We start from the raw sequence: 19,328 nt of genomic DNA, 5'->3' as shown, positions 1-19,328 counted from the left end.
AAGGATAGAAGGCTAAACCATAAATGGATGAACCGCTTTGGTCACATCAATATGATTCTAGGGTTTTCCTCATAGGCTGTTTCTGTGTGATATACTTTGCTGTGCTTTGCATTGTTTATGTCTTTTGTGTTCTCTCCCACATGAAACCATATTATACGTGGCATCCTGCAAATGACTCTCTGTCTACGCAGTCATAAGGTCAGGTGTCCCTGGGCATTTTCATGGGCTGAGTACCCCAATTTATTTATTTACTTTATGAAAATATGTTTTTCCTGCCATATCATAAAATATCAGGGTGGTCACAATGTTAAAACATAAAACTTTCTTTCTTTCTTTCTTTCTTTCTTTCTTTCTTTCTTTCTTTCTTTCTTTCTTTCTTTCTTTCTTTCTTTCTTTCTTTACACACACACACACACACACACAATCATTCAGATGACTGGCTAATCAAAAATAAAAATTAATCAGCTGCAAAGTCCTGTCGGCATAAAAAAGTCTTCAAGCGGCACCTGAGATTTGAAAGTGAAGATGCCTGCTGCATCTCTGCAGTGAACAGTGTTCCATTGCAGAGTGGTAACACTAAGGGGTCAATACATAATATGTCAAGATTTGCTGGCTTAGGATGCAGGGAATCTCTAGCTCTGCCAGGCTCTGCCAGCATTAAGTCCTCAACTCCAGTTTAGCGAAAGATACACAGGCAAAGTTGGCCAAGGCCTGTTTAAGTCCCCCAAAGGAAGCAGGTCCAGAGAGGGGAGACCTAGGCTGGATCCTAAGCCTTTTCAGCTTGGTCATGTGATCCAGCAACCCAACCTATTGTGAGACACTCTTTTAAAGGCTTGTTTCCTTTCTGCCAGGTTAGGCAGAGCAGAAGCCCTGCTGCTGAGCTGGGCTTGGATCTGGCATAACTTCACACAGGCGTCATTTACACTGGTTTGCTTTGCATCACCTTCTTGAGTGTTGGATTGCTCCCTAAATGCTCAACTTCCAGTCAGAGGGCTGTGTGCAAATAGTATTGAAAATGATATGCCCCAACAGCATCACGAGCACAAAGAAGCATGAATGAAATGGATGTCCAGAGAGGCCCTATATGCAATATACACTCAAAACACAAGCTTGGTGTATGAAGACTAATGAATTACCTTGATATTTATAGTCCGGGCTGCTTTTAGTGGAGTCATAATCATCCACCAGCCTCCGGCTCTTGGTGGAATCTGTATCCTCGAGGGCAAGCTGTTGGTCATACAGGGAGCTTCGGATTGATTCCCTTTCCTTCTCCTTCCTCTCTTTTTCTGCTGCCAATTTGAGCAGGTTCAGGTCATCAGCAAAGGAGTAATTTCTGAATTCCGGCTTGTTGTCTGGAAGACGTACAGCACAGGGGCCCAATAAACCATCTCATATCTCTGAACAATCAGCAGTATGAGTGTGCAATGAATAAGGGTAGGAGCAAGAAATTTACCTGTAAAGGCTGGCTTTTTCATTTTATCCGTCTCTGCCTCAGCAATCTGTTTTGGGGAGAAAGATAGTTTATGGGTATATGAGCACACCGTCTCTGTTGCACTGGAATGAATTGTGTGTAGCTCTCTTCCTCCAATATATTGCTTTTAATCTATTGGAACGTGCAAAGCTGCCTGATGCTGACTCCATCTAGCTTACAGTAGCACTGCCTGGCAGTGGCTCTACAAGGTCTCAGGCTGGGGACATTCCCAGCCTTACCTGGAGAGGCCAGGAATCGAACCTGAGACCTTCTGCATGCAAAGCAGATGCTCTCCCATTGAGCCACAGCCCTTCCACTTCCCACCACAGCTTCTTTTGTCCTTTTCCCAGGAGGTGATGGAAGCATTTCCCTAAATGAAAGATTCTGGACTAGACCCTTTAATACCAATTTGTGCTCTTTTCATAGAGAATTTCCTTTCTGCCTTTCTTTTGTGGGAAGCTGCTCTTTTTAAAAAAATGACTTGGTTTGGGGGCATTCAAAGTTGCAAACCTCTGCACACTTTCCTAGGAGTAAATCTCATGGAATACAGTAGGACGCCCTTCTGAGTAAACATGTCAAATGGCATATTTTTATTGACTGCTGCGAGACATCACCTTGCCAACAAAGGTCCGTATAGTTAAAGCTATGGTTTTCCCAGTAGTGATGTATGGAAGTGAGAGCTGGACCATAAAGAAGGCTGATCACCGAAGAATTGATGCTTTTGAATTATGTTGTTGGAGGAGAGTCTTGAGAGTCCCATGGACTGCAAGAAGATCAAACCTCTCCATTCTGAAGGAAATCAGCCCTGAGTGCTCACTGGAAGGACAGATTCTGAAGCTGAGGCTCCAGTACTTTGGCCACCTCATGAGAAGAGAAGACTCCCTGGAAAAGACCCTGATGTTGGGAGAGCTGGAGGGCACAAGGAGATGAAGACGACGAGATGGTTGGACAGTGTTCTCAAAGCTACCAGCATGAGTTTGACCAAACTGCGGGAGGCAGTGGAAGACAGGTGTGTCTGGCGTGCTCTGGTTCATGGGGTCACGAAGAGTCGGACATGACTAAACAACTAAACAACAATAGTCCAAACCACCCACCCCGGTGATGTTTTGATACCAAAGGTTTTTTTGTGTGTTTGGCACCTCTCAAATTTGTCCATTTTAAATTTTTATTTAAAAAACATGTTTGGGGATTTGTTTGTTTGTTGCTAATTTTAATGATGAAGATCGAGTGATAAAAATGAATGAAAACAGTATGCAACAGCTGATGGGAAAGCCTTTTGGAAGGCAGCCTTGAGAACTGCAGCTTTTGCCACACCCACTTTCGCTCTATATGCCTACCATGATATGCAGCCCTTGGAGGCTTGGCTGTGGGTCACTGTGGCCCTCAATCTGCCCCACCAAAGGGCTAGCCGCCACTGGCATACATCAAAGGTCACCAGGGTTATTACTGCATAATGTTTAAGTACAAAAGTACAGTGGAAAGGTATAAGAAGGCACAAAGAACTTAGGAGGAAACACAAAAACCAGAACTTAGGAGGGTACAGGAACTAGAGATAGGTCACATTTGAGGCTGGGATATAAGTATAAAACTATTACTAGATGTGTGGTAATTTGAGGGGATTCTGCAATCTGGAAAGTGGGTATGTTTAGATGGGAACAGGTGGGAATATCCTTGATAATGATAAGAGAAGGCATCATGACCAAGTTTGACATTTGGGTAAAACATATCTGGGAATGAGAAGGAGAGAAAGGGGGTCACTTCTGAAAGTTCAAGGATCTCTTGCAAGAATATATATCTGTTCTTCTGTTCCACTCCTCTGCCCCCAAATGTGGCTCTTTAATCTCTTCCATAAATCCTGTATACTTTCACTCTTAAAATGACCTTGCTGTTTGGTTCAAAGGGTGGTTAGTATACCACGGACCAGGTTTTGCCCTGTGGGAGGGGTTTGTAGGGCTAGTCAGGAACACAGCCTGTCTGTTTGTAAAGCCTCTGGGTGCAATATACCAATATGGTTGAAAATGAACTATGACTTTTATAAGATGCAGCCGTACCTCAGAAATTGAATGGAATCTGTTCCAGAAGTCCGTTCGACCTCCAAAATGTTCAGAAACCAAAGTGCGGCTTCTGATTGGCTTCAGGAAGCTCCTGCAGCCAATCGGAAGCCGCAGGAGCCCCATCAGACATTCAGCTTCCAAAACCGGAACACTCACTTCTGGGTTTGCGGCATTTGAGAGTCAAAACATTCGAGAACTAAGCTGTTTGAAAACCATGGACTATATGGAACTGGCGGAAATGACTGGCAGAATCCGAGACCAGGGAGAAGAGTTGGTGGAAGAAGACTGGAAAAAATTTAAAGATTATTTACAGAAATACTGTAAAATTAATGAATGTTAGAAAAATGTTGGAATGAAGTTATATGGCTTTAGCAGAAATGTTATAAGGAATTAAGTACAAATAGACTTTTAAGGTATTAAAGGGAAAAAATAAGGTTAGAATAAGTTAAGACAAATTACAGGACAGAAAACAGAGGAAGATGGAAAGGAATTGCTGAAACAGTTAATTGAAGTGGAATACAGAAAGGGAGGTGTGAGGAGGTCGTGGAAACAAGTGAATGAAAGATAAGACACTGAAATTAATGGATGTGTTTTAAACTGTGTTTGTTTTGTGTTGTTAATTTAATGTTTTAGGGTTATTGTAATGTAGTGTTTTTGTTTTTGCATTGTTTTGTATTGTTTTGTTGAATTCTTTTTTTCTTTTATAGTTTTTAAACAGTTAATAAATATTATTTTAAAAAAAGAAAAGAAAACCAAGGTATGACTGTGCTTCGAATGCAAGCTGGAACAGAGTGAGTGAGAGACAGGGAGCCATTGTGGGGTAGTGGCCAGAGTGGTTGGACTGAGGCCTGTGTGACTGGGGATCTAGACCCCTCACACCTATGAAGCTCACTGGGTGACCTTGGGTTGGTCAATCGCTGTCTCTTAGTCTAACAGCAGGATTGTTGTGAGAATAAAATGGGGAGGGGGGAACCATTTACACCACCCTGAGCTCCTTGGAAGGAAGGTGGGAGAGAAATGAAATAAATTGTGTGTGTAATAAATAAAAGAAAGCCATCAGGCTTTAAGATCTATTGATTCCATCTGGGTAGGAAACTCTAGTCCTTGGAGACGGGCTACACTTGATCACCCTGGTGGGAGATTAGGCACTTCATGCTCAGAAATACTTTTATCTATAACCTCGTTTATGTCTCTTCAAAGAAGGAACATGACACTAAATTCACATGGCTGAAAGAGGCTATGAAGGCTAGAAGGTAACAGTTCTTGCAAGAATCCCCCCACCTCCCTTATATACTGTTAAGACATTGCATATCCAGAGGTTACAAGCATCTGAAATCAATACAGAGTGAAGCCAAGATATCAATTATTGCATTCAGGATGCTCTGGAGCTTTTCATGTTGCTTAGGACTAGATGACGGTAGGAGTGCTTTCCAACTTTGCAATTCTATGAATCTATGAATCTAAGTAAGCCATGTTGATCACAGTGGGACTTACCTCTGAGTAAATATGGCCTATACGAGACAAATTCTCAGGGTAAGTGAAAAAGAATGGCGCACTATTGGATTTCCCTGCTATATGTGTCTACTGAATAATTTGTAAGTTGTCATGACAGAAGACACTGGCTGGGCTAGAAGTGAGCTCTGGAAACATGTGCTTGTTGGACTAGTTAAATAATTTTCTTCTTGAACTCTAGCTAGCCTGCAAAACATTCAAGAATCCTAGGACACCTTCAGAAGGCTAGCACAGTTATTATGTCATGAACTTTTAGCACACCAAGAGTCTACTTTATCAGATTCATTCCTCCAATTAATTAGCCTGCCATCCTCACCCCACTTAGCTGGGAGTAAGCCCCATTTGATTCAGTGAAACTTACTTCTGAGTAGACGTGGTTAGGATCGCACTGTTACATTTCTTACCTGCTGAAAGCTCCCACCACAAATAAGGCTGCAATGACTTGCTTGGGTGTAAGAGCCATTGAACTCTGTGGGCTTACAACCAATTATATTTGTACAAGTTACTGTAGTTGGGATAATTATGAATCTTTATGGCAACATGAGACTTCACTCCCCCCCCCCCCACTAGTCTTACAACAGCTCACATAGCCTACCATTCTTCCATTCATCTCATCAAACTGTTGGGATTCTCCTGTCAATTAAAAGCAGGGCTATCTGCAACAACTTCAAAGAGAGTTTGTATTTTACATGTCTTTAGATTAGTTTTTATTGTTATTATTTTATTTAAATTTTCATTCTCTTGTTTTCTCATTTGGGTGTTCACCACCCTGGGCTCCTTTGGGTGGAAGGGCAGGATAGACATTTAATAAATAAATAAATAGACACTGGTTTTACCTACCTGTTCTTCTAGTGGTCTCTCTACACTTAATTCTCTGTTGTGTAAAGCTTTATCTAGAAAAGAGACACACATATACATATAATTGTGGAATGCAGTCTCTCTCTCTCTCTCTCTCTCTCTCTCTCTCTCACACACACACACACACACACTAACAAAAAACAAGTTATAGTATTAAACAATTTACCCTTAATACCCTGCCTGTATTTAATCATCAGTTCCTGGAATGTAAATATTGAAGATGCTGAAGCTAAATCTGTAATCCTATGCATACTTTTCAGGAGGTAAGCCCCACTGAACTTCTGAGGAAATATGCATCGGATTACATTGTACGTCACAGAAAGGAAGGAGGGTACAGTTTGCCTGGTTCCTGCCTTTGTTTAGGAAATTAGCCTTGAATATCTCCTTCACGCTGGACTGTTCCTACGTTTTCTCAAGCAGAAAACCAACACACACACGCATAAAAAAGAAAAACCTCTCATAAGCGCTGGACTAAAATAGCAGTAATCTAATCGGATTGGAATAATCAAGAGCTTAAAAGATTTTATGACATTCAGAGCAATCCCCACAAAGAGAGACGTGGAAAACTGCTGCACTACAGATCAGGCTGTCTCAGAACACACTCCAGAATGAAGAAAATCTAGCATAAAAAAGAGAATACACATTCATTTCCTTCCAATTATCTGGGGTGGGTGTGGGTGGGTGGGTGGAAGAGAAATATGCCATTTTGCTTTTTGCCTTGGCACACTTATCCACCTTGTTCAGCTATGACCCTTGGCAGTGATTTCAAAACAGAATGGCATGTAATATGTCAATAGTCACTAGAGGAAACTGGATCAACTTGGCTAAATAAAATAAAATAAAGTGTCCCAGTTCTCACAGCTATGCGGGAATGAATGATCAGAAGAGATGACCCACCTACCCAACACTGGGAAGTTTCAAAATAGGGGCTATGCCTTTCAAAATAGGTGCTATACCTTTTAAAGTACCTACCTCCTCTAGTGCCCTCGGGCTTGGGGAATCCATGTACCTGGCCTAAAATCAGTGCCAGCACCGGTATCAATAAAGACAGCTTGAGAAGCATCCTCCCGTGTGTTAGGTCTTCTTTGCTGCTTTGACCGTGGCTTTGGAAAAAGGTTTGCGGCAAAACCAGAGAGGAGAGGATCCCCTGGCTGCTTCAGCAAGATCAAAAATGCTTCCCTCCCTTCTTTCCAGCAGGCTTTGTGTGTCAATGCCTCCCTTGGCGGACCTAGACTGAACCCAACTGGCAGCGGTGCCTCGCCCGCCGCAATGGGAGCTGTCCAGCACTCTTGGTGCTGAAATCACAGGAGCCGCAGCTGCAGCTCACTGCTCCGGGATATGGCTCGAGCCCTTATTGCTCAGCGACCTCCTCTTCTTCTTCCCTTGCCCTGATGGATAGGCGAGCGAGGTCCTTTCCCCGCTGAAAGCTCCGGACAGGGGTGGGAGGAGAAAGAAGGGGAGGAGATCAGGGAGGAGAATGGGAGGGAGGGGGGCTGCGGATGTGGGAGCATGCGTGCACCACCTGGACCTACACACAGCTCTCTAGCCCAGCCCAGCCTGTTGGATAAAGCTGCTCTAGCCGAGCCAGCAGCAAACCTTGAAATCTACAGGCAGGGGATTCCTGCCTCCGGAATTGCATGCATACAAAATCTCCACCCACAGAACGCCCCTGTGCCCATTCTAAGCAGAGGAAAAGGTCAACAGCGTTGACGGTGATTTATATCTCTATTCTGCAAGCGGCATCTGTTTAAGTGATGTGCAAGGCGTATGATTCACATTTATGACGTGCAGCAGCTTGGCTTCTCAATCACGAATCTGGAGAGTGAGAACAGCATTGTTTCATCTGTTAGGCGATTTATTTATTTTTTAAGGGGGAAGGCTGTTAAGGCAGAATCTGGGAACCTCAGCCAATCTGGTGAGCTTTCTGGAGAAAGACTCCATCTGCAGACAGTATAGAAAAGCAAGTTGTTGCAAAGAATGGGTTTTCCCTTGGCAAAATTCAGACCCGTTGCAGCAGCAGCAAGCGAGCATAATAGCTAAATCACCACCCCCACATTCCACTCACACCCTTCTGCACAGAGCAGTTTCATCTTTCCTGAGCTGCAGGGCATGAAATATCAGTTTAGCCACAGTTCACCTTTTATCGTCTATCTTGTGAAGAGCAGAAATGTGTGTGAATACACAGACATACACACACATTTGAGAGGTGAAAATAGATCTTTTTAGGCTTCTTTGTGAGTTTTCAAAGATCAGGATCAGAGGTGCACATTAAACAGTATCCAGAGAGCCTTGTGGCACCTTCAAGGCCAACAAATTTATTGTGGCACAAGCATTTGTAGACTGCAGTTCACTTCATTGGATCCATGAAGTGTTACAGGTAGACACGCACATTTTTTGGGGGGGTTTGTGTGTGGAATGACAAACAGTGGGGATACAGGGAAAAGAAACACAGTAATAATTGGTTGCTGCTTTGCTTCTGGGCCCAATTCAAGGTGCTGACATTAGTGCTTAATGCCCTAATCTACCCAGGTCCCAAATACCTGAAAGGCGGCCTCCCTTCCTACAGACCTTCTTAGGTGTTAATAGTGGCAGAGGGGTTCTTATTGGCTGTTCCCCTGCCCTCAGAAGCTTGGGGTGAAGGCGGCCCAGACGAGGACCTTCTCTGAGGCAGCTCCAAGCTGTGAAACTCTCTCCCCACAGAGCTGCATCTGGCATCTTCATTATACAGTGGTACCTCGGGTGACAGACGCTTCAGGTTATAGATGCTTCAGGTTACAGACTCCGCTAACCCAGAAATAGTACCTCGGGTTAAGAACTTTGCTTCAGGATGAGAACAGAAATCGTGTAGCAGTGGCGCAGCGGCAGCATGAGGCCCCATGAGCTAAAGTGGTGCTTCAGGTTAAGATCAGTTTCAGGTTAAGAACAGATCTCCAGAACGAATTAAGTTCTTAACCCGAGGTACCACTGTACAGCTTTCAGTAAATACGAAACACACCTCTTTTAAAGAACCAACATATTCTGTGCTTGTAAGTTGTTTTAAACTGCTTTTAACATTGTGTTTTAATTGTTGTAACCTGTCCTGAGACTTTAGGTTGAAGGGTGGGTAATTAATTAATTAATTATTATTAATAATAATAATAATAATAATAATAATAATAATAAATTTTACGTGTTGAATATTGTAACATAAATCATGGGGCCATCTTGGTAGTTCCAGGAGCTCAGAGTCCAAACTCTTATTAATCAGCCTGAAACCTTAGCTATCTACAAACATATTTGTGTGTGTGTGTGTGTTCACATGTGCGCGCACGAATGCTTTCACTCTTACTTAGTTATGAAGAAAAAGTTAAGGCCCTTTGCACATAGAAGCTGTCTTTGAACATATGCCTGGGTTTGCTCAGAAGGATACTTCGTACATGCTCAATAGTGAACTTGTCACAGCTTCATATTTATTGCTGAAGGTAGTGACGGTGTATTCTGGCCTTCTTACTATCATGCAGATTACAAAACGAGAATAGTACATTGTGGAATCTGGGTTCCGTTTTAAGCCCTAGAAAATCCTCACAATTTTACTGATAACTGAAAGATCCCAAAGCTTCCTTGGCGTGGCCACCTTTAGTAAGGTATCACTAGAAATTGGTCTAAACCAAAGATACTGTATAATACTGAGACAGAAAACCAGGCAGATCAATTTCCAGGCCCCATGTGGCGTGGTTTTCCTTCCCGTCATTGTGCTTCTAGGCTAATGATCATGTAGCTTTAAATTAGGTTCCCAAATTTGCTAACACAATCAAAAAGAAATTTGTCTCCCACAGCTGCCTTTCCTTCTTCCGCTGTAATTACTCTATGCTCTTTTGACAACTCTTTATTCCTAGCCCAACGCTGAGCAATAAACCTTCCAAATTCAGTCAATTATGAGCGGCCAAAGGCAAATTAATGAATTGCCAAGGATCTGCTTGTGCTGCTGCCATGATTCTTGGACATTAAAAATAACAAAATCAGGAAAATGAGATGAGTAACATTGAAATAGGGGGGATGTAATAAGCCCGAGGGTCAGTGTGGTGCACTGCATTGAATGCTGCCTTTTGACCAAAAAGACATTTTAAAAGTGCTATATAGAGCATTTTGGGATAGCACTGAACTGGGCAGTGGAATTTAGGTTCCTCAGAATTACATCTCTCATTTAAGAAAGCGGACACACACACAAAACAAGTTTCTAGCACTAGTGGCTGTGGAGATGCATTTGGGGGAGGTTGTTGTTGTTTAGTCGTTTAGTCGTGTCCGACTCTTCATGACCCCATGGACCAGAGCACGCCAGGCACTCCTGTCATCCACTGCCTCCCGCAGTTTGGTCAAACTCATGTTGGTAGCTTCGAGAACATTGTCCAACCATCTCGTCCTCTGTCATCCCCTTCTCCTTGTGCCCTCCATCTTACCCAACATCAGGGTCTTTTCCAGGGAGTCTTCTCTTCTCATGAGGTGGCCAAAGTATTGGAGCCTCAGCTTCAGGATCTGTCCTTCCATTGAGCACTCAGGGCTGATTTCCTTCAGAATGGATAGGTTTGTTCTTCTTGCAGTCCATGGGACTCTCAAGAGTCTCCTCCAGCACCATAATAATAATAATAATAATAATAATAATAATAATAATAATAATAAATTTTATTTATATCCCGCCCTCCCCAGCCGAAGCCGGGCTCAGGGCGGCTAACAACAATAAAACAGTACAAAAGTACAACACAAACAACACTCTAAAATCATTCATTATAAAATTAATTAAATTCAAGCCACTGGCCACCATTGGGCCAGAGCTCCGCGAAGGTTGCCAAGGGAGGGAGTCAGGCTGCACCCTGGCCAAAGGCCTGGCGGAACAGCTCTATCTTGCAGGCCCTGCAGAAAGATGTCAAGTCCCGCAGGGCCCTAGTCTCTTGTGACAGAGTGTTCCACCAGGTCGGAGCCACAGCCGAAAAAGCCCTGGCTCTAGTTGAGGCCACCCTAACTTCTCTGTGACCTGGGACCTTCAAGATGTTTTTATTTGAAGACCGTAAGTTTCAAAAAGCATCAATTCTTCGGCGATCAGCCTTCTTTATGGTCCAGCTCTCACTTCCATACATCACTACTGGGAAAACCATAGCTTTTACTATACGGACCTTTGTTGGCAAGGTGATGTCTCTACTTTTTAAGATGCTTGCAATCCATTTTCTGCTTGTGATGGGTGCAGATTTGTTTACATACACTGAGCTCCTCTGTTTGCAAAGGCTTCTGTATTCATCTCAATGGAGTAAACAGTGACATCCATCCAAAGGGCTGTGCACACCAAGAGACTCCTGCCATTCAAATTAATTCATGGAGCTCATAGGAAAGGAACTCTTAGGAATCCTATGAATGACAGGCTGAGAATGGATAGTTGTCACACAGAGTTGAAGGTGGTTTGAAAGGGAGATGGTTGTTAATGAGGAAGTCTACACTCATCCTATGTTTCCCTCTAATAAACAGGGGCTGCATGGTTCTGTCGTCTTTTCCAAGACCTGCAGTACCTGCAGACACAGCTCTTTGACTCAAGAGGAAAGCTGTGGTTGTACGTTTCCAAGCACAATTAAAAGTGTTGGTGCTGACCTTTAAAGGTCCAGTATACCTGAAGGAGCGTCTCCACCCCCATCGTTCTGCCTGGACACTTTGGTCCAGCCCTGAGGGCTTTCTGGCGGTTCCCTCACCGTGAGAAGCCAAGTTATAGGGAACCAGGCAAAGGGCCTTCTTGGTAGTGGCACCCGCCCTGTGGAACGCCCTCCCACCAGATGTCAAAGAAAAAGAAAATTGTAAACATTTGAAAACGTTTGTAGGTTTGAATTGAAATGCTTTGTAATGTGAAAATAAGGAACTGATTTACATATAAGGAGGTAATTTTCATAAAAAAGAAGAAGATTTAAGGTAAAAAAGTGATTATAGAAATGCGAGAATTTAGTAAAAGATGTTTGGAAGTCAGAAAGAGGGAGGGAAGGAAGCTGATGCTCTGCCTGAGCAATGCTTTATGTTATAGATTTGTGTCATGAGACATAATTAAATATGGAAAACTCAATAAAAAATATTTTTAAAAAAAATGAAAAAGGGGACATCGAACAATTTATGTATACTTAAATTCCACAAAACAGTTAGCATACCTGTTCCTTATAGATAGAATCCATTTCACTATTTTGCCCCTTCATGGATGAGGTTGTTTTCATTTATGGTACTTTTTGTGGTTCTGACACCTTGCGTATTTGCTAGATACTGTAGCTCTCAGTAGTCACTGTGCTGGGAAGCATGGTGGGAAATGCAAAATATCACCTTTCACATCATTCTCTCTTACCCAAGAATTGCTTAAAAGCAAAGAGCAAGCAGAGGACCTGCAAGGATGACCGGGAAAGGAATAACACACTGCCCTCGCAGCCAGTTTTTGAGTGCTGGAAGGAGGAGACAGCCAGATGCAGCTGAAACAGAAGCCAAGCAGAGCAGCTGAATCACAATAATGGGAAATTGTAGCAGAGTTTCAAGTTTTTGCGGCAGCCTCTGACAACCAGATTTCCCAGAGGGGCCAATTTAAAGCAAAGCTCAGTGCAGAAGGCCAAGCCAGTTTTCTGCCACACCACACGCACTTGCCGCTTGAGGTGTACTCATAGCTGAAAGCATCGCACACGCACCATTCTGTCTTGGAACAGAATGAGATTCTCCATGAGCTCCTCTCCTGTCCCAAAACAAGCGGATGTCTTAACATGCATATTTTACATCAGCGCTTAAGGTCTTAACCTACGTATTTTAATTGTTTTAAATCTGTATTATTTACCATGCTCTAGTTCATAGAGTTTAATTTTAATGCAGGGGGCGCTGTGGGTTAAACCACAGAGCCTAGTACTTGCCGATCAGAAGGTCGGCTGTTCGAATCCCCGCAGTGGGGTGAGCTCCTGTTGCTCGGTCCCTGCTCCTGCCAACCTAGCAGTTCGAAAGCACGTCAAAGTACAAGTAGATAAATAGGTACCACTCCAGCGGGAAGGTTAGCGGCATTTCTGTGTGCTGCTCCGGTTTGCCAGAAGCAGCTTAGTCATGCTGGCCACATGACCCAGAAGCTGTCTGTGGACAAACGCCTGCTCCTTCGGCCTATAGAGTGAGATGAGCGCCGCAACCCCAGAGTCGGCCACGACTGGACCTAATGGTCAGGGGTCCCTTTACCTTTACCTATGTATATTTACGTGTTCTCTATCACTGTATATGTCCGTATTTCTGGTCTGTGAGCGTAATAAATTGATTCATTCAGCGGTGAGAAGACTGCCTTCCAATGGAAGTCCAGACCCCTGCAATGCAGGAAAAGCTTCTGAGGTATCCATGGAAGATGGCTTGCCTGTCTTCTTTGTTAAACCTATACCAGGGGATAGGACTTCATGTCAGTTTAAGTCTTCCATGACAAGACAAAAGTACTGTTTTGGGGGGACAGGAGGCAGCCAGGTGTGGAGGACTCCCTGGTCCTGAATGGGGTAACTGTGCCCTGGAAGGATCAGATGCACAGCCTGGGAGTCATTCTGGACTCATAGCTGTCCATGGAGGCACAGGTCAATTCTGTGTCCAGGGCAGCTGTTTATCAGCTCTATCTGGTACGCAGGCTGAGACCCTACCTGTCCGCAGTCTGTCTCGCGGAGTGGTGCATGCTCTAGTTATCTCTCGCTTGGACTACTGCAATGCGCTCTATGCGGGGCTATCTTTGAAGGTGACCCGGAAACTACAACTAATCCAGAATGCGGCAGCTAGACTGGTGACTGGGAGCGGCCGCCAAGACCACATAACACCGGTCTTGAAAGACCTACATTGGCTCCCAGTACGTTTCCGAGCACAATTCAAAGTGTTGGTTCTGACCTTTAAGGCCCTAAATGGCCTCTGCCCAGGATACCCGAAGGAGCGTCTCCACCTCCATCGTTCTGCCCGGACACTGAGGTCCAGTGCCGAGGGCCTTCTGGCGGTTCCTTCACTGCGAGAAGCCAAGTTACAGGGAACCAGGCAGAGGGCCTTCTCAGTAGTGGCACCCACCCTGTGGAACGCCCTCCCACCAGATGTCAAAGAGAAAAATAACTACCAAACTTTTAGAAGACATCTGAAGGCAGCCCTGTTTAGGGAAACTTTTAATGTTTAATAGGTTATTGTATTTTAGTGTTTTGCTGGAAACCGGCCAGAGTGGCTGGGGAAACCCAGCCAGATGGGCGGGGTATAAATAATAAATAATAATTATTATTCCCCTTCAAGAATGCAGCAGGGAGGTAGGATGGGGACAAAATCAGAATTAGTTGGCTCTGACTATCATTGGCTGTGCCCCCTCCCCACTTTCTACCCTACCAGTCTCCATGGGTGCCAGCCCCCCTTGGACACTTTCTAGCAGGAAATTGTGGGCCAGTTGCTCGTTGATCACGTGGGCTGATTTTAGTCCAGGAGTAGTAAGTTGCTGACCAATCTTTTGTTAGATTCTGCTTGAGGAACAACCTCGCTCACTGTATCCAGGATCCTGGCTTATACTGAGTGAAATCACTGATCATGGAAGAAAGTTCCTACTTCTTCATTTACTGCATAGTTATACTATGGGTCAGGGACGCAGGTGGCGCTGTGGGTTAAAGCCTCAGCGCCTAGGACTTGCCGATCGAAAGGTCGCGGTTCGAATCCCTGCGGCGGGGTGCGCTCCCGCTGCTCGGTCCCAGCGCCTGCCAACCTAGCAGTTCGAAAGCACCTCCGGGTGCAAGTAGATAAATAGGGACCGCTTACCAGCGGGAAGGTAAACGGCGTTTCCGTGTGCAGCTCTGGCTCGCCAGAGCAGCGATGTCACGCTGGCCACGTGACCCGGAAGAGTCTCCGGACAGCGCTGGCCCCTGGCCTCTTAAGTGAGATGGGCGCACAACCCCAGAGTCTGGCAAGACTGGCCCGTACGGGCAGGGGTACCTTTACCTTTACCTTTATACTATGGGTCTCATTCCTACAGGAGTCAGTGATGGCCGCAAATTTGGGTGGCTTTTAAAAAGTATTAGACCAATTCATGGAACAGAGATGACAGCTGTGTTCTGCCTCGTCATTTCTGAATACAAGTTGCTGGAAGCCACAGGAGGGGAGAGTATTCTTGTGCTCGAATCTTGCTTGCTGTTTTCTCACAGGCATTTGGTTGGCTACTGTGTACTCTTAAATTCTTATTTTAAAAGTTGTGTCGTGGTGCCACCTTCTGGCTCCTCGGGATCTATTCATGAGGAGCGCCAGCAATATTAACATGATGCGCTACTGTATTCTCAAGTTCCAAATGCTTCCAAAATCACAACAATTCATGTATCTCTGAGGCAAAGGGCTGTTTTCAGTCACAGTGCAAATTCTAGGAGACCTCTTCCTGTGGTTGGGTGATTTAAATGTTCTCCTAGCCTTTTAACAGACTGGGAAACATGAAGTGGGGACAGGAAAACTGTGGTCCTCCAAATGTTTTCGGACTCCAGCTCCCATAATCTCTGATCACTGGCTATGCTGTCTGGGGCTGATGGGAGTTTGAGTTAACATCTGGAGACATGGATTCGTCATGCTTCATATAAAGGCTCCCCCAGGCAATGATTAGGGACGCGGGTGGCGCTGTGGGTTAAACCACAGAGCCTAGGATTTGCTGATCAGAAGGTCGGCGGTTTGAATCCCCGTGACGGGGTGAGCTCCCGTTGCTCGGCCCCTGCTCCTGCCAACCTAGCAGTTCAAAAGCATGTCAAAGTGCAAGTAGATAAGCAGGTACCGCTCCAGCGGGAAGGTAAACGGATTTTCTTTGCGCTGCTCTGGTTCGCCAGAAGCAGCTTAGTCATGCTGGCCACATGACCCGGAAGCTGTATGCTGGCTCCCTCGGCCAATAAAGTGAGATGAGTGCCGCAACCCCATAGTCGGTTCACGACTGGACCTAATGGTCAGGGGTCCCTTTACCTTTAGGCAATGATTCCATGCCATCCAAATGTACTTGTGCACATTTACATACTTTATTGCTTGATCTTCTGATATTTTGGTCCAAGTCTGGTTTAAAGATCCATAAGAGAGAGCAGGCACTTGCTGGGGACTGGCAGTTGAGTATGCACTGGGGGGAGGGTGGCTGGAGTCTGACTTGGGGGGCAGTGATTTGTGGGGAACTGTACCAGCCAGGAGACCAGGAGAGGACTCTCCAGCTCTGGAGCACAGGATGGGTTGGAAGAAGAGGAGGAAGAGTCAGGCAAGTGAAGGGCTGGGTGCTTTCCCATCCTCTCCTTCATCACTGTCTCCCAGAACTATGAGGGGATTGAAGAGGGAAAATAAACTGCAACTGCTCTATAGAGCACAAATTGGGGAATAGCTGCCTGGACGTTAGACTAGTGTGCGTGGATATTCGACAATAAAGTTAACTATCTGCTGTGTGCATTCCTTTGGTTGGAGAATGACCGTGACAGAACCTATAAGTAGGTTATCTTCAATTAGCATCTGGACCGTACACTGAGCAAGTACATGGGTGATATGAGGTACTTCCAGACTGTTGCTGTTTTCAGATGGGATTTTTTTTAAAAAATATTTTCTTATTGATTTTCTTTTCTCATAACAATTATTCAATTATCATCATTTAACATCCATTTTCTACTTTCCCCCCTCCCTCTAGACTTCCCCCAACTTCCATTTCTGGTTTGTTACATCAAATGTTACATCCTGCTGTTTATACATTGTTATGTACTGAGTTGAATAGGATTCAGAATGCAGCAGTCTGATTGGTCCTAGAACAATAGGGTCCAGAATGCAGAAGTCTGATTGGTCCACAGGAGCCACCCAATCCAACTCCAGGTGGAAGTGAAACCACAACCTGATTGGCCTACAGGAGAATCCCTGAATTAGCCAATCATGTGGGGCCCATTGTGTAAATAATGTATATAAAGCAGACATTTCGGGGGGACTTCCATTCCTCCTCACCACTATGAGCTGAATAAAGAACATGAAATCCACACTCGACTCTGAGTGTATTTCATACATAATGTTCTATTATCACTAATTATATTTCTTGTTCTCTGTAAATAAGGTTGTAAAAGGTAAAGGTAAAGGGACCCCCATTAGGTCCAGTAGTGACTGACTGGGGTTGTGGCGCTCATCTCGCTTTATTGGCTGAGGGAGCTGGCGTACAGCTTCCAGGTCATGTGGCCAGCATGACTAAGCCACTTATGGCGAACCAGAGCAGTGAACGGAAACGCTGTTTACCTTCCCGCCGGAGCAGTACCTGTTTATCTACTTGCACTTTGACGTGCTTTTGAACTGCTAGGTTGGCAGGAGCCGGGACCGAGCAACGGGAGCTCACCCCGTCGCGGGGATTCAAACTGCCGACCTTCTGATTGGCAAGTCCTAGGCTCTGTGGTTTAACCCACAGCGCCACCCGCGTCCCACAAAATAAGGTTGTAAAGCTTTATTTAAATCCTGCCAATGAGTCTATGTTTTTTTGCTGATTCTGCAAGTATGTTTTAAAGGGTTCCCATTCTTTTCCAAAGTCGCTATTATCCATTTCACGCAATTTGTCCGTCAATTTGGCCAGTTCTGCATAGTTCATCAGTTTTTCTTGCCATTGTTCTTTAGATGCTATTTCTCCAGTCTTCCAGTTTTGTGCTATTAAGATTCTTGCTGCCATAGTACACAAATAATGTACATGAATAATGTCCGATTTTCCTTTGGCATTTATTGTCCTAGAATACCTAACAAAAAGGCCTAATAAATAATAACAATAGCAATAGCAATAGCACATGTGTTTTTGGCCATTCTATCCTCCTCCTTAATGCCTGGTTTTTGTAAGCCGCTCTGAGTGCTGTTTTGGGGATGGGGAAAAAAACCTAATAAATAATAATATTAATAATAATAATAGCAGCACATGTATTTTTGGCTGTTCTATCCTTCTCCTTAATGCCCAGTTTTTGTAAGCTGATCTGAGTTTCATTTTTGGGATGGGGAAAAACCTAAATAATAATAATACAGTGGTGCCCCGCAAGACGAATGCCTCGCAAGACGAAAAACCCGCAAGACGAAAGGGTTTTTCGGGTTTTGCGACGCTTCGCTAGACGATTTTCCCTATGGGCTTGCATCGCAAGACGAAAGCCCATAGGGAAATCTCGGGGACCTTTTTTTAAATGCTGGCGGTGGGGAGCAAAGCCTTTTCCCCCCCTCCGGACTTCAGAAGAGGTCCAGGAAGGCCGGCGGGGGCGAAAGGCTTTGCTCCCCACCGCCAGCATTTTAAAAGCGGTCCGGGATAGCAGGGAAGCGCTTCCCGCTATCCCGGACGGCTTTTGAAGGCAGGCAGGGGGGGCAAAGACTTTTGCCCCCCCCCGCCCGCCTTGGGAAGAGGTCCTGGACCTCTTCCCAAGGCGGGCGGGGGGCAAAAGTCTTTGCCCCCCCTGCCTGCCTAACCGGGGGCTTTTAAATCGCCCCGGGACTGTCCGGGGCGATTTAAAAGCCCCCGGACGGCTTTTGAAGCCTCCCCCCGCCGCCCGGCATCGGGGCATCGTCCCGATGCCGGGCGGCTGGGCAGGAACGCCTCCCCCCGCCGCCCGGCTTCGGGGCATCGTCCCGATGCCGGGCGGCCGGGCAGGAACGCCGCCGCCCGGCTTCGGGGCATCGTCCCGATGCCGGGCGACGGGGCGAGAAAGCCTCCCCCCGCCGCCCGGCATCGGAACCATGTCCCGAAGCCGGGCGGCGGGGCGGGAAAGCCTGGGCGCGCTTGCAACTCTCCGCAAGGAGCGCTCCCGCTGCTTGCGGAGAGGTCCGCGCCTGTCCTGGACCTTTTCTGAAGGCAGGGGGGGGGCAAAAGTCTTTGTCCCCCCTGCCTGCCTTCCCAGGGGCTTTTAAATCGCCCCGGACAGCGGAGAAGTCCTCCGCTGTCCCGGGCGATTTTAAAATGCCGCCCGCCAGAAGAGGTCGGGGGAAGGCGGTTTCCATAGGAACGCATTAATTGATTTTCAATGCATTCCTATGGAAAACCGTGCATCGCAAGACGAAAAACTCGCAAGACGAAGAGACTTGCGGAACGAATTAATTTCGTCTTGCGAGGCACCACTGTAGTAGTAATAATAATAATACTGTAATAATAATAATAGATAAAAATAAAAATAGCACTTATGTGTTTTAGGCTGTTCTATCCTCCTCTTTAATGCCCAGTTTTTGTAAGCTGATCTGAGTTTCATTTTTGGGATGGGGAAAAACCTAAATAATAATAATAGTAGTAATAATAATAATACTGTAATAATAATAATAGATAAAAATAAAAATAGCACTTATGTGTTTTAGGCTGTTCTATCCTCCTCTTTAATGCCCGGTTTTTGTAAGCCGCTCTGAGTTTCATTTTTGGGATGCGGAAAAACCTAAATAATAATAATAATAGTAATAATAATAATACTGTAATAATAATTGATAAAAATAAAAAT

General features: G+C 45.1%; 1 protein-coding gene across 1 annotated transcript in view; it reads right to left on the bottom strand.

Moving 5' to 3' along the window:
* Nucleotides 1–7,490, bottom strand: part of SCG3 (secretogranin III) — a 49,200-nt gene extending 41,710 nt beyond the window's left edge. Inside the window, exons 1-4 of the mRNA XM_081888653.1 lie at nucleotides 6,868–7,490; nucleotides 5,878–5,930; nucleotides 1,454–1,499; nucleotides 1,137–1,352 (exon numbers count right to left, since the gene is read on the bottom strand). Coding sequence (XP_081744779.1) covers nucleotides 1,137–1,352; nucleotides 1,454–1,499; nucleotides 5,878–5,930; nucleotides 6,868–6,958 — 406 coding nt within the window. The 5' untranslated portion in view covers nucleotides 6,959–7,490. The remainder of the gene's footprint in view (nucleotides 1–1,136; nucleotides 1,353–1,453; nucleotides 1,500–5,877; nucleotides 5,931–6,867) is intronic.
* Nucleotides 7,491–19,328: the final 11,838 nt, after the last annotated feature.

The sequence above is a fragment of the Podarcis melisellensis genome, assembly GCF_964234715.1.
Source record: "Podarcis melisellensis genome assembly, chromosome: 14".
NCBI classification, from domain to species: domain Eukaryota; kingdom Metazoa; phylum Chordata; class Lepidosauria; order Squamata; family Lacertidae; genus Podarcis; species Podarcis melisellensis.
This window is presented reverse-complemented; position numbering and strand designations above follow the sequence as displayed.